A 16,622-nucleotide genomic window follows, 5' to 3' on the forward strand; every position below is an offset into this window, starting at 1 on the left:
ATTTGTACAACCTCCACTAACAGCCTCTCCTAATCTCTGCTCTGTTCAACAGCCTGCAGTTCAGTTGAAGTTTCCTGGAATTTTTTTCACAAGACTGTTTGTATCAGTCGAGTCAATCATAGCTTCTTATTTGCACTGAGGAGCGCAGGATTTAATGTTTTTTTACAGGATCTGATTAGAGTAAACTGTTTATTTGGGGCAACATTTAAATGAGACATGTAGAATAAAATGTTTTTAAAGAAATATAACAATTTTGAGCTCAGTTTCGGTTGCTTTTTTTGACGGAAGCGTTTGTCACACATGGTGTTTTTAAGGACCATCGGAAAGATGAAAATCCGACAATGACGTTTTTTTACTGCATCTGGCTATGATAAACGGTGGAGTTTTTCGCGATTGTTTAACGAAAACACGCTTTTCTATCTTGCCTGTGGCTTTTTGGGGTTCAGAGGGTTAGATATACACCCCATGATTTGGAGACTGATGGATTTAAAACTCAGCCAAACTGCAGTTTTCATTCCTACTCCATGAAGACTTTTACAACAAAACATCACTGACACAATGTCAGATTGAGGTTAAAATGTCCATACCTCACACACAGATGTTCACATTTGAATAATTTTGAGGTGAAAGATATGAAAACTATAATAAGTTCATTGTGTTTTCCCTTTCCTCTCAATTTGTCAAAGAGGTATGGACCACTAAAATAAATCTTAAATCTGTTTCCAGATATTTCCCTGACAAGCGCTTAACTTTAGTGTTCGGTTTTGTGCTGATGTCTAATCATTTTGGATTGAAATGGCACCGGGGCAAAACCCCTGAAAATGAGCTGTGCCTGTTCCCTTTGTTTCTTGAAGAAAACCAAAAAACAAGCGACGGAATGATGGTAATTTGACTGTAGTGAAAAAAAGCCAGCATGGAGGGAAAGAAAGGCTTTTTTTGGGTGGAAAAGTGGTGACAGCTTCAATGATTGTTGAGCAACAAGAAGAGTGTGACAGGTTCCTGGCAGTTAGAGATATAGGGAGCTATTATTTTTGCCTGAGAGAGGCGGGGTCTGAGTGTGGATGAACTGTGGCTTTTCTTTATTTGAGAGGTTGAGCAGTGTAGGAATCTGTTGGGAGGTGGAGGACTGCTGGCCCTTCAGCCTCTCCCTCTGTTCTGACCGGGGCTTGGCACGGACCCAGCGGACAGATGAGGGGGTTGGAGAGTCAGGCCGGAGGTATGCCTGGAGGAGTTGGAGAATTACCCCGTGGATTTAAGCTCAGTCATGGTGAGATGTGGCCACAGTCCAGGATTCATTAGAAAGAACACCACCCTCCTGCTGAGACATACACGGCGGCCAACTACTGCGCTTCTGACTATGTGGCAATAATGGACAATATATGTTTTCTCACACTCCCAGGCTGAGCTGCTGTGATGCAAACCGAAGGAGTATCCCTGATGTCCATCAGAAACACTGTAAAAAAACAGTAGCTCACGATAATAACTGTCTCCTCTTCTTTACAGGCCTGATCTGGAACCAGCAGAACCTGATTGCAGAAACAGGAACTCCATGATAGCCTTGGGCCACCAGAGCAAACTGGACTTCCCTTGGCTACAATAAACATTCACGAAGTGCAGACTGCGAATAACCAGCATGCATAATCAACGAATGCTCAAGTAATTTGTTTCTATTTCTTCAAAAGCTGTTTAACTGGGAAAATATAGGAGGATATGGTCCAGGTGAAACAAAGACTATAGAAGCTAAGAGACGAAACTCTGGTGCTTTTTTGTAAACCACAACTACATGGCGCTGCTGGAGCACTGCTGCCATTCTGGACTGAAGACCCAATGAGTCTCTGTTGTTGTTGAATCTGTAAATCACAGGATAATGTCTTCTGGTAAGTCAACATCCCAGTACAAACACTAAAAAAGCCCTCATTTAAATGTTCACGTTCTAAAAGTTCCAGAGTTATCTTCCTCGGCATAATGAGTGTTTATGTGAAACTCATTAACTGTATATTGCAGTGTACATGAAAGGTATAGGTGATGTTATCATGAATAAGACCATGGTCTACTATATGTGTAAAATAATCTACACTGTGACATAATTGAATGATTGAGTGCATTATTCATGCTCTGGTAATATTCCTTACACTTCTATAGGTTTACTTTAGGATGCTACAAAATCTGTAGCAATCCAACTAATGTGAAACATTTCATAACTGTCATATGATGTTTTAAATGTGTTATAGACAAATGACTGATTATGTATGATGTTGCATAACCAGAGTGCATGCAGAGATAATGTCTATGGAGAACGCTTTAAAATACACTTAGGAGAATTGAACCCTTCAATATATCTGATTGGAAGAAAAGGTTTTTTAACCAAGGAAATAACTTTTAAATCATATTTTCTCTACATGGTGTTTACTCACTGGAAAGTCACAAATATAAAACGGTGAAACACCAGCAGCTGACCTGAACTGTCGTAATTTTGACTTTCAGTAGTATTATTAAGGTGCATTCAGACTGGACTGTTTTAGCATTCCGTGTTTCTTTGCCAGTGTACATTTGCTGTTGCTAGCTAGCAATGTACAAATCGATTGTTCTCAAAACTTATCATGAACTGTGGTTGTTCCTGCTGTTCTTCTTCTGACTGACTGCTTTTACCTTTGTGTCTGAATGGTCAATAACTGAAGTCAGGATCGTTCAGTTCACGCAATCAAATCTTTGCCTCAATTCTTGCCGCGCCGAGGAAATTTGTAACCATTGGCATATACTTGTGTTTTTGCATTGACTTGATATGCAGTCAAGCTACCTCAAAAATGTGCCTTAGATTCAGTCTGAACACCTTTAAAACCAAACCAGTTTGTATATGTAGTTGGCGATGAAGACAGTACATATATACATACATTTTTGGTAAACAGAGAGCAAAAGACACTATTTTTGCTGTGAAAAAAACACTCTTGGAAGATTGCAAGATCACTATATCACACCTTCATCCTTGCCTAGCACAATGGATGGAGAACAAAATAAAAAAAGAGAGAACATATCTTTTGATGGCAAACTTAGTCAAGTAACAAATAAGTAGCAGCTGGCTTGTTGATTAGAACAAAGAGCTTCAAACTCAAACACCGCGGCAGAGCATTCCAATTCCAACACTATATGTGGAAATGCTTCAGCAATATTGTTTGGATACGAGGGATCCTTTATTAGTGCATGCCATTGTACTCTAAAAAGGAAAAATAGTGTATTTACTGTAAACTGTATTAAGTAAAAAAGGGGATGCAAGTTGAATTTTGTAAGACATGTTTTTTTATAAATTATATCTGATGTTTATCTGCATGACATCAGACAACTGTATATGTATTGTATGTTGCAGTATGCATATTGCATTCATATTTAAATGTATTTTCATTTAAAATTAAATCAAAAGAATTTACTCATGTGTGATAGGATTTTGTTTACAGAATTGATTTTACTCATGAGGCATGTGGAGCGATAATATGATAAGTTAAAAAAGTTTAGCATGGCATTGAAACATCTGGAAAGATACAAAGAAAAGAGAGGCCGACCGAAATAAAGGGTCAATGGTCAAGGTCCTATAGGCCATACAATAATGCTGTCACAAACACATTGAAGGCAGTGAGTTCAATAAGGTAACTGTTCCTTCTCCAGATAATTGACCATAGAGTAACCACACAGTCTGGAGCTCTGGCAAACCTCAGCTTTCCATTCAGCCAGAGATGTATTCATCGAATGAAGAGGCTGGTATTGTCTTTAGACATACAGGTATAACCCCCGTCCCATGCAGCTATATAGTATTATGTGAATCTGCTAGGTGTAGTAGTACTATGGGCACAGTTTTAAACGTAATGGCGCGATTACCTGTTTTTATACATTAATATAATTATTTTTGACACACATTTTTTTTGACACACCAAATATACTTCAACAGGCATTAGAAAAACAGTTTGGCATTTATTATATGCGGACATCAATATACTGTGCACCCACAGTCTCAAAATAAACAGAAAACCCTCGTTGCAGGCCTGAGTCGTGGTTTGGGAGCTTAGAGGCCTAAAACTGTGATGACCGCTTCACTTGTTCACACAAGCAATAAACAAAAAGCACGTGCAATTTGTCAGTACTCACAAATCCAAGGAATATTCAGAGGGGAGGGTGAGGGGAACCTGGGTAATGGACGGCAGGCAGAGCGCAGAAGAAACAGCAGCACACACACGCGGGAAACCTGGCTGCATACGACTAAGCCCCACCCCTCTACCTGAGAATGGGCTTGGATTGGCTGTTAGTTTCAGGACAAGCCAATTAAACAAAGACAAAACAAAGATTGACATACAATACTGCTATACAAGTTAGGCTGTTAGGGAGAACACATGTGCTAAATCACGTACATAATCAAACAAACTATGCTCATTTGCATGAACTGCAACCTTTGAACTGTAAAGATTATGAGTCTCTTATTGATATAAATTGTATCCCCCCATATCTATTTTTACCCATACTTATACACTTTTAACTTGGCTTTAGAAAACTATTTACATCCTGATGTCTAAATTAGTTTTTAACCAGGGCTACACAGGCAATACTGTGTATCAAATGTAGTGCAGGGAGCAGCAGAGACAGGCAGAGATGGGCAGTATTTCTATTACTTGTATTTGAAATACGTATTTCAATTACTTTCGAGTATTTTGTAATTTGTATTTGATAGGGCCGATTAAAAATCTAACGTAATTTGTAACAAAATACTTTAGAGTGGAGTAATTTTGTATTTAAAATACTCAAAATACTTTCTCCACGAATCAAAAAACAGTTCACGAGTTCAGTCTTCAGATCTTCAAGTTCAACGGATTATCTGTCAAGTTAAATATTGTATCTGAGTGTGACAGATATTTGTGTCTTTATGTCTGGGTCTTTATGTCTGGGTCTGGCTACATAGCCTATTGTATATACATGGTGATGTTTATAATATCAAGCTAGCGATCGATGCTAACATGCTAGCGATCGATGCTAATTTGCTAATGACGCTAGCATGCTGTCTAGGCTAGTGCATAGCCAGTGTTTAGCAAGTTAAGTTATCAGTCGAGTAGCTAGCTGTAGGAAGAGGGAGATTGGGAGCTTGTATGTCATATGTGATGAATATTTTCTTGTTGATACAAAGCCAAAGTTTATGGGCTGTTAAGTCCCATTAATAAAAACATATATATATACATAATCAATCAAGTTGTTGTCTTGTAATAGTTTTGCTTAGTTACACTGACATTCTGTGACTGTCTTCCTTTTTGTGGGGTTCATCAGAGCTTTGTGTACATTATAGCCCAAACCTGAATGCTCTGCTATACCAAATTGTGAGAAAACAGAAAATCCAGAAAAAAGTATTTCCTATATTTTAAATACAAAATACATGTATTTTGTTACATTTTCTGGCACCAGTATTTTGTATTTTGTTGTAATACATTTATTTGGGGGTATTTTGTATTTTGTATCAAAATACATTTTGATGTATTTTTGCCCATCTCTGGAGACAGGGAGGACACAAATGCAGACTCAGATAAGCAGATAGAAATAAAATACTATAACTAAGCAAAACCTAACAACATCAGAGTCTAAAAAGTGGGCAGGAACAGCAGGCAGGTTACAGGTGAACATAACTCCATGTGACAACAAAGACAAATGACAAAAAATACACAAGGAGAGGAGAGCGATAACAAGGGACAGGTGAAACTGTGGGGCAGACAATCACACAGGTGGGAAGTAGTACAAGACAAGACACAAGAGGAGAGGACTTTCAAACTAAAACAGGAATAAAACTATAACAAAAACCAGAGGGCCGTCACAATCTGTGACCAAAAATGAAACCTGATATTTGTCAAGGTTTCACTTCCAGGGCCCCACAGTTGTGCCTACTACACCTTTATAATTCACTGACACACCTGAATGGAACATAGCCAATATTGGTTACACCTGTGCTTTTTCTGACAATTCATACATAATAGTAATAGTAGAAGTCCGTTTTCATGACTCAGCTATCATCAGTCTTGACTGGCCTCAAGTGGTCACAGCGAGTAAGCACTACCAAAAAAACACTGATGACAGACATTGATCTACTTGAGGAAATTGCTGCTGGAGGTTGGTGCTGTCCTACTGTAACTTACTTTATTATTCCCTTTTTTGTTTGATTTTATTCTTGTTTATATATATAATATTAGAATATGTGTTAATACATGTGTTGTGTGTGTGCAGCATGGAGGGGGCTACAACTGCATCTCATTGTGCTATCTCCTGTATTGCACAATGACAATAAAGCTGAACACTTGAACCTTTGAAACAATGAGCTAATTGTTTTCTAGAATCCACCTCCACAGAAATTGAAAAGCAAATGTGAGTGAGTTGCATTCAAATGTGTTCACCCACTGGGTTATTACACCCACCACAGCACATAACATGGTGAACAGGCAAAAAGGCAAAAAGTGCATTGTGTTACAAGCTTTGATTTGCTATAACAGTCACCATGCTTACCATACTAGCTGTGACATGCTAAGCAGTGGTACGTCAAGTTAATATTGAACGTGAAAGTATGTACTTAAGCTTGGTAACAGTAGTTTGACAAAATTCATGGTCCACTTTGTGTTACATTTCAGCAGTGTGTTGGCCCCAAAAGCAGACTCAGTAAAATGAAAGGGAAAGGGAATTTACTGCAAAAAGGGGAAGGAGAAGGAAATGAGGATGGTTGTGGGGGATGGTGGAGATCGAAGCTAAAGGGAAGGGAATCCCGGATGAGAGAATCATCCAGGATGAGAGACTCCTCTCCACTGTGCCATATCCCTTCCAGTTGACCGGGTATTGGAACCCACAGGCCCGGCAGCATATGTCTGGCAACCGCCGAACCGTAAAGGCTGGATGGTCATCGATGATCCGGGCGGGAGGGGGGGATCGGCTGGAGTGCACAGAGAGCTAACAGAAAAGTGCTTTATCTGGGACACATGTAAGGTGGGGTGGATCTTCATGGCGTCGGGTAACTTCCATTTGACAATAGATGTGTTGATGATGCTCAGAATCTCGTAAGGCCCAATAAAACGAGGGGACAGTTTGTTGCACACAGATTTCAAAGGAACATCTTTCGAGGAAAGCTGATCTGTTTGGTAATTGGGAGAAGGGGTCCAGTTTTTTGTTGTGGTTTCTTTTGTTCCGGTTCAGAGGTCACACAGACCGTTGTCTCCTACGTGAGTGCAGAAAACATTATATTTCCCACAATTTAAGCTTTTGCATTTTCCAAATGCACTAGTATTATTCAAATGTATTGTTCGGTTTGTAAGCCTCGTACCAAAAGGTTTAATACAAATACGTATATTGTTACAGCCCTAGAAACGAATAATAACCGTAGCTGTGGTGCCATCATGAGGTTATTAGGTGGTGTTTCAGCTGCAGGACAGCAGTGAAGGCCCAGGTATAAAATGCACAGCCCGCCACTGCAAAATACCCTGTTGTTACTCCACATAGTATCGCTTTCTTCCACTATACATTCATTTAAGTACAAGTAAGAACTGGTAAATACTTTGTTTGTACTTGATCACACAATGGAATTTTACTGTAAATGTGTTCTACCAGTTACCAGTGCTATATTTGTGTACTCATACGACATCCTTTTCTTTTTTACTTTTCATATAATATGGAGCTCAAGCCAAGTTCAGTCAGGAAGACACTAACGGGTAATCTCTGTCTCTCCTCTCCTTGTAATTACTCTATCAGGTGATTGGGGGCGTGCACTTTTAACTATCCAACCAGATGCGGCACAGTTTCCTTAAGCCAATCATATCTGTGCGGTCAACTTTAAAAGTGTCCTCTCTGCTGCTGTCAGTTGTCATTTCAGCTAAGCAGACGTGACCCTCCTCCACCCCAGTCACCTCCAGTTAGCATCACATTCATGCTCCTGATTCATCATCAGATTGGAGCAACTCCCTTCACCACCACCACCAGTGTCTGGACTCCAGGGGGGATTAGGCCTATTGGACCGCAGTATCCCTACCCTCGGTGATAGTACTTCATGATGGAGTCCAATCGCCAAAGACTTTGCACTTTTCATATTTGCATGTGTAATAAATCATTGTTAAACTATAAAACAAGTCTCTCCTGATTGAAATGACTTTACCAGTCATATTATGCTGCAGTGATCTGAAGTCCCATCACACCCCAAGTTAATCTGGAATTCTTTATTTAATTGGCACTTAAATCCGTCAATGAAATTACACAGTAAATACACAAAGTGTTACTTAAGTTAATTCAAGCAGGAAGATCATTTTAATTGTGATATGTCATCTCTCTGGGGCGCCACATTCTACAATCCAAATATTTCAGAGGAATTTGATCAGTGATTTATTGGCTTTCCTGTCATCCAATCCTCATTTATTTAAGCCAGTAAGAATGCCCTATGGGTGGCAAGCGGAAGAGTCCCAGCTTGATGTAATTTATATCTATTTATACTTTCAATGTTTGTAGCTTGATCTATGATATGACTAATACATTTTCCCTTCACCTTACAGTGATACAGTATTGTGTGGTCACATTTAGGACTATTCTTAACCAATATAGGACAACCAATACTGAAAGTGAAAGCATGATGAACAAACCAGCATGGCCCATTATTAGTATTTGGGGAAGAAAAAGGGTCATTGAGAGGGAGCTGGAGTTAGAGGTTGGTAACCAAAAGGTAGACCAGAAGATTTCTCAGTGATACAACTCACAGCCAAACAGTGCAGGAATACATTAGAAATATGAAACAATATTACAAAAATAAGGGATCAAGATATGCACAGCAGAGCAAAACGGAAAAATATTATTGGGTTCAATGTGCTTGACTTGTTTTGGGCCACTAACTGCCGACCAAAAAGAAGTGACATATTTGGTGCCACCATAGCTTTTTCATGGCATAAATCTTAAATGCATTCGTCTGTAAAATACTGTGAAAACTGGAGGAAGTACTTCCTCATTCAGGAGATGAGAAGCCTGTTAAGTTCCTGCTAAACTACAGGTTTTATCTGTCACAAAGTCTTTTCATGTAGCTCAGGGCTGAGGTGAGGGAATGGGCTTCATTGGAAAACATTGTACTTGCTAACCCACTGTAGCCTCATGAGCCAGGTCCACTGCTAGTGCTTCGATTCTATAGAATCTGAGTCTTCAGAAGTCTTTATCCCAGCCAGACAGCTCATCAGGAGGCTCCTCTGTGTCCGGAGGAAACATATCAAAGTGACTGTGATCCATTGGCCCCTTCAGCTGCAGAAACAAGGCAAATCATCATGAAATCATCACATTTTTTCAGCATGGGATCATGCACAACTTTTTTACTGGCAGTCAGAGCTGAGTTTCCTCTGTCAGTGAGTGCACATCATGTTAATGTGGCAACCTCAATTTAAACCAAAGTTCATAATATTTAGAATTTGGCAAATAAGTAACCAATTAAAAATGATGATAAATGATGTTAAAATAGAAAGAGTGTATGGAAATAAATATCTGTTTTCTATACTAAAGACGGATTAAACTCCAGTGTATATCTACCACACGTTTATCTATTTCTGATTTGTCCCTTATGTTGAAAATCTGTGTCAATTGCATGAACAACAAAATATTCCTAACAAACTTTCATTTACTTTGACTTTTTTTTAATGATCTGTTCCCCTATATAATTACATTTCCATTCAACTATTTGGGAATTTCTGACATGGTGTGTTGGTGAGGAACTCCTTCAGGTTTCTTGGGAGCTTCCACTTCCCTCTGAATCCGTCCCAGTTTGTTGAGACACAAGCCTGGTATTTCTTTTGTGGTTAGCACCGAAGCGATCTCCGACTCATTCGGAGGAGAGTTGAGTGGTCCAGTGTAAAACACTGACAGTGTACATTTTACTGCAAAATCAATACTTTTACATTAACTACATCTCGCTGATTACATACTTTAACTTAAGTAAAGTTTTGAATGCATTACTTTCAAAGTATTTTTACTGCAGTAAAGGACCTGAATACTTCTACCAATGCTTAAAAGATAGAATCTCTGATCTGATAAATCAACAGCTAGACCACCCCCCAGCTGATGCAAAGACCTGGCTGACCTGAATGAGGGGATATTCACACCCTTCACCTCACATATACACAGAGGTTTGAACAGGTTTGTCTATTTAGAATCATCACATTCATCCATCCCTCTCAAGTTTTCTATTACATTTTGTCACAAACAGTGTCATAATCAGCATGCCCGTATTCTCCATAACAGAGATAATATTAAAGGTGAGCACATTTTTCTATTGAAGTCTATTGAACTGAAATGTTGATTCTACAGATTTGTTGCGAACACATGTGCAAGGTCCTAGTTTCACCTCTCTCCTCAATGGAGATAGCAGCTTGTGACGCCTCAAACCTTCCCAGTTGAAGCCCTGGAACCACCTATAAAACAAACGAAACAAAGAAAACCACAAAGTTGAACTTTATTTGAAATTACAACTCCCATTTTGCCCTGTGTGCACAGCCCTTATGTAGGCAATTGGCAAACTGCGGCGACAGTGACCGTGTTGACCATCATGCAAGCGTTGGCATTCATGGTGGCTGACCATTCAATGGTGCCTCCGGGGTTGCTGCACATGTGGCGCCTGCAGATATGGTTTGCCAGCCTCAGCTTGGTTGCCAAGAAGCACAAACAGCGCTTGGTTACCTTTTGTAGAGAACAACACCAATTGAAGGGAACGTTGCTGGGACGAGTGACCTTGTACGTTCACAGATTCAAAATTGACAGGTTGGGGAGGGACTTGACACATTAACTTCCTCCAACTACAGTCAGTGCTCTTTGTCCTCCAGGACTTCAAAACCCTGATACATGGGAAGCATGTGATGGTGAGGACCTACAATCAAACAATGGTGGCCTATATCAACAGGCAGTGAAGTTCAGTCCACTGTCTGTTGAGTATGGCAGAGAGCCTGTAGTTGTGTGCCTCAGACCACCTGTTTGTCAACAGACGCAACACATTCTGCTCACAATGGTTCTCCCTGGCAAAGCAGGACAACCTGTGAGGACGTGCCTATGTGCCCAAGAAAGCTGCTTTACGCCTTTCAACAATTTGCCTCGTCCATCTCATACTGTAGAGCAGGGGTCTTCAACATTTTTCAGGCCAAGGACCCCCAAACTGATAGAGAGATGGAGCAGGGACCCCCGACTATATATATTGTATAAATTGTGTTTTATTTTAAACTGGGCTTAGTGCCATGTATAAACATACCTTGTTATTGTGCATTCAATACTAAACTATTCAAATAATACACAGGTTCATATATTCATGTTATTTTAAACATGTGAAGGTACAGTGAGTAGGGGGGCCGCGCCACTGCCATTTAGAAACATACCTTGTCAACTGATACCAATGCCAACATCAACATTGTCTGTCAATTGCATGATAATCATGCATACAAGCTACTCAAATTGATGTTTTCATTTTAAACATAAATGTGGAAACGAAAATGAGTGATGGCCTATTAGTGCCACTGTCATGCATACACATACCTGTTATCTTTCATACAATACTGAACTAATAAAATAATGGACAGATTCATGTTTGGAAAAAATGTGTCTAATCAACCAAAGATTTCGCGGACCCCCTGTTGAAGACCTCTGCTGTAGAGAGTGAGACAGGAGCAATCATTCTGATAGCTCCAGGTTGCCACTTGGTATGCAGGAATGACTCAGATGATGGCAGCCCAACCCTGGGGGTTCTGTCTCAGGAGGCAGGTGCGATAGGTGCGCTGCCCACTCTGGGCCATCCTAACCAGGCATGGCTACTGAGAGGGACAGGCTGAGAAGGGCTGGTTTGTCTGTACAGATTGTGTAGATCATCCAGGCGGCAAGAGTGGAATCCACCGTTGCCTCTTACAAGGCAAAGTGGTCAAATGGTCAAGTGGTCAAGGCAAAGTTGTGGCAATGCCTGGTGATGAGATTGGTACTCAAGGTCTTGGTCAAGAGTCCCTTTGAGCCTCTGGAGCACTCCTTTCTGAAGGCGTTGTCATTCAAGACAGCTCTGCTATTTGCATTGATCTCAGCTAAGAGAGTGTGTTAACTACCCGCCTTGTTGGTGCACCCCAGTTGCTTGCTGCTCCATGGTGACCGTAGCGGGGTTACCCTCAGCCCAAATCTCTCCTTTGTTCCCAAAAACTTAAGAAGTTCTTTCAGGTTGAGGGTTTTACAGTGGGATGCTTTTGTCTTCCCCCCCATGTGAAGGTCAAAGAGGCAAAGTTTGTGTGTTGGCATGTTATGTTGAATGCACGACCCCCATCAGACAACAGCTGTTTATGATCAGACAGGTGGATGAGTGTTGAGGACATATGAACGGTGGCGGCCTGGTCTTCTCCTTCCCCCCTTTGGCATTTACACCTACATCAGAGGTATTCAATTACAATTCAGTGAGGTCCAGTTAGAGAGAATTTCCTCATGCAAAGGTCCGGAACATCATAATAATGTGTAAACTGTGCTGTTATTTAATCCCATATATATTGACGTAGCCAACAGTTGTATTAACAACTAACAATATCTAAACAATATTTATTGTCAGATTTCAAATTGAACTGGATTAATTATAAATAATACATTCTCTAATAATAAATAAATGTTCTTTCGTTTCAAGTAAAATAAGGGCTGCATTTATAAAGAAAATACATAACCGAAAGCTTTTGAAAAATGTGACTCTTAAAATAAAGTACTTAATTTTAGAAAAATGAATTGAACTGAAATGTCCTGCAGCTTTAAATTCAGTTAATTCAGGTGTGAAGTGATGTCAATCAAAAAAACATAACATTCATATTCTTCTCATCTTCTAAAAAGAGAAATTTGTGTGCAGGGACTTTATCTGTGGTTATTGAAACCACTTGTTTCAGCTCCATTCTCTCTGTTAACATCATTGTTGAACAGTGAATTCATGTTAGGATTCTGATGATATTGGACTCTTAGGTTTATTATCTGTGACTTCATTTTAGATGTGAAAGATCTGTGCTTTGTCTCGTAGTGGCGCTTCATATTGCCGCTTTTAATAATTTCCACGGCCTCTGAACATTTGTAGTGTCCATGGGAATTCTTGGTTAAAGGCTCTGGTTAAACTGTCCACTCTTCTCTTTCTGGGGAACGCCAAAATAACTTCTGACTCACGTCCTTTTCTGACTGTTGGGTCTCTCTCCCCGTCTCTCCAAAGTGTGTGAATATTGCACTCCAGTCGAGGGCGATTCTAATCGGAATACACCTATCTGATTGCCCGAGTAGCATCATGTGAGATGATTTACAATGTATATAATTGGTTGGTGTGCTTCCTGAACCGCTGAACGAGTGCTGTAAAGGCTAGAAAGGCTGCTTTGGTTAAAATAGAAGCACATCGTGAAAATATATCTATCGGTTATAGGTCCGGACTCAGACTCTGCCTGTTAGTGACACCTGACCTACATGTTCCCGTTCTCCTTGATCAGGGGTCGGCAACCTGCGGCTCTGGAGCCGCATGCGGCTCTTCAGCCCCTCTGTTGCGGCTCCCTGAGTCTACATCCACACTATATGATCTCCGTCCACATGGCGTTTCAGCATCGTTTTCGAGATGATCTCCGTCCAGACTAAAACGCCTAAAATCGAATATCACGTGACTATTCACGTACACTGGGCATGTGGGTGGGTGCCAATTCAAACAGGAAGTAGATTAGTTGCTCAAAGCCGCTAACCGTGGGTACATCCTAAGTCTCTTAATTGCATCCCCGTTTCCCTCACTTGTGTCTTTTCCTTCAGAGGAATCTTCTTGCAGATCACAGAATAAACTCTAGTTTATATTTGATTAGTTTTCTGATTCACTGTCTGGTTTAAATATATGTTCATTGCAGACTGAACAACAAAAGGACCACAAACAACTTTCTACATTTATTAGAAAGATTTGTCTTTTCATGATCTGATATTTTCCCTCAATAACTTTTATTATGGAACCTGCCAGGCCTTTGGAGGGCCTCGGAGTGTCCAGAAGGCAAACCGTGACCTGATGGACTGCCCTGTCAACCCTCGTAGGAGGCAGAGGCAGAGGCAGAGGAAGGGTCAGACCCCTGTTCCCACTGGGCCGTAGCGATCCTGCCGCCGCCGCCTCCGAGGAGCAGCGACCTCCAGTTCCGGAGCCCGCTGCCGAACGCCAGTGATCCCAGTCCGGCTCCCCAAAACTCCAGTCGGAGCCCCAGCCCTGTTCGTCTGAGCCCCTGTCGGAAAGAACTCCGGCAGTCCGGCCGTCCGCCGGAGCACCCGTGTCCAGAGCGACTCCGGCAGTCCGGCTGTCCGCCGGAGCACCCGGGTCCAGAGCGACTCCGGCAGTCCGGCCGCTCACCCGAGGTCCAGAGACCTGTTCCCCGTCTGATTTCCAGCCTCTAGAGCCCTGTTCCCCGTCTGGTCCCCAGCCTCTAGAGTGCAGTCCCCTTGGTCTCCAGCCTCTAGAGTGCAGTCCCCTTGGTCTCCAGCCTGGGTCAGCATCCTGTTCCCCGGAGCTCCCGTGTCGGAAGCAAGTCCGGCAGATCGGCCATCCGCCTGAGCCCCCTTGTCGGAAGCATGTCCGGCAGATTGGCCGCCCGCCCGAGATCCCGGCTCGGGATCGATGGCGGCGGCCGGAACTGGAGGTCGCTGCTCCTCGGAGGCGGCGGCAGCAGCAGGCTCCGGAGCGACTCTGGCAGTTTGGCCGCCCACCCGAGATCCCGGCTCCGGAGCGACTCCGGCAGTCCGGCCGCCCACCCGAGATCCCGGGCCTAGAGCCCTGTTCCCCATCTGATCCCCAGCCTCTAGAGCCCTGTTCCTCGTCCGGTCCCCAGCCTCTAAAGCCCTGTTCCCCGCCGGATCCCCAGTCCTGTTTATCAGAGAATCAGGATCCCCAGTCCTGTTTCCCTGAGCCTCAATCTTGCCAGTCCTGTTTTCCTGAGCCCCAGTCCTGCCATTCCCCCCAGCTCCGAATCAGGGAAGGACACGTCGTGACTGCTAAGAACCAATCAAGTAGTGAACGTGGGTGTGGGCATCATCGTTTCTATACGTTTACGAGCATCCACATATTTTGTTCACTTTCTATAACCATCACAACATAGCTTGTTTGTCTTTATAATCATCACAATATATAACTTGTTTACACTTTTTATAACCAATTTAACATAAACTGTTTTATTTCATATTAGATGTGATTCAGAATATAAACTGTTTTATTTCATGATAGAGGTGAACATATAGCCTGCTTAGACACTTTATGTAACATAGTCACTTTAGCCTTGAATAGTGGTTTGGTTCTATCCGGACCAATCCAGTTACAACCAGTTACATTCTGTTGTTAACTCTGGTACAAGATGCTCCTGTATGTGTGACACATGTGATTAGGGGAGGTACTAGAATCAGAGTAGTATAAAAGAAACAGAAAAACTGTAAGATAGGGCTCCCTTCCTTTTTTAGCTTTTTCCACCATCTCTAGAGACGGGACAGATTTCTTCATAAGAAGTTAGAAACCCCGGTTTAAAGGGAGAGATTTCCTTAATAGACCCTTAGGGGTCTTGCCCCCTGAGCGGGAGTAGAACACCCTTCTGCTGTCCCATTCAGAGATAGGAGAGAAGACAGCATGAAAATGAGAACTGAGTGAGAGACCCTGAAAACAAGCAGGGATTGTCAGCATTAATTGTTATATGTGATTGTTTTGGAAAAACTTTAATAAAACCACAGCCTTACCAATCTAAGTCGCATGTAACTGAACTGCACAACATATTACATGGTTCATCAAGGACAGGGGTCGGCAACCTCTACTATCCAAAGAGCCATTTTGTCCTATTTTCCACCAAATAAAATTTGTCTGGAGCCGCAAAAGCTATTTGATATCACAGCGTAGAGAGTTTTATATAATTATATTATATATACAAAAACTATAGTTTGTTGTAATAATGAAAATATAGAACAAGAATCAAGACAATTCTTGACATTTTATTGCTATTTTACCTGTTATAACAATATCAAACTCTTAAGAAGAGGCTCAGTTTGCTGCAGCAGTTGAGAAATCACTATTTTTTGCTCATCTCCAGCAAATGCTGTGTGCTTGTTCTGGAAGTGACATTCAACATTACATTTGTTGCACATATCAAGCATACAGGTAAGCCAGCATCGTTGGCAGTGAAAGCAAATTAATACCTCCACACAGAATTGAACTCTCTAATTTCCTCTGTGACTTTTCTTTTTTTGGGTTTATCCATTGATAGTTTACCGAGGGCGGGGGTCTGCAGATCATGATCAGCCATCTGCAGGGAAAGGCTCATGACAGCGACGTAAATTTAGTTGACAAAATATAAAAACATTTTATATTTTCAGTGACACAGTATCACCTCAAACTCCAAAATAAGAGGTGTTCCCTTTGAAAGAGTGTCCATGTGCAAAACATATAATAAAAATAACAGTTATTTATTTCTAGTTTCAGTTATTTTTTGTCAAAGCCTCAGGCCATGTCCACACGACTACGTTACCATTTGAAAACGCATGTTTTGCTACGTTTACACTGAGCGGATACATTTTGTAGCGTGAGCGGATCCTGCCCCGAGGAAAGCGGGACAGGCGTGCGCACCTAACGCGGT

General features: G+C 41.5%; 1 protein-coding gene across 1 annotated transcript in view; it reads right to left on the reverse strand.

The window, feature by feature from the left end:
* Positions 1-9,174: 9,174 nt before the first annotated feature.
* Positions 9,175-16,622, reverse strand: part of prkg2l (protein kinase cGMP-dependent 2, like) — a gene marked incomplete at both ends in the record, with an annotated part of 34,801 nt that continues 27,353 nt past the window's right edge. The window contains 2 exons of the mRNA XM_079168538.1: positions 9,175-9,270; positions 10,364-10,430. Coding sequence (XP_079024664.1) covers positions 9,175-9,270; positions 10,364-10,430 — 163 coding nt within the window. The remainder of the gene's footprint in view (positions 9,271-10,363; positions 10,431-16,622) is intronic.

This window comes from Pholis gunnellus, assembly GCF_910591455.1.
Source record: "Pholis gunnellus genome assembly, chromosome: 11".
NCBI classification, from domain to species: domain Eukaryota; kingdom Metazoa; phylum Chordata; class Actinopteri; order Perciformes; family Pholidae; genus Pholis; species Pholis gunnellus.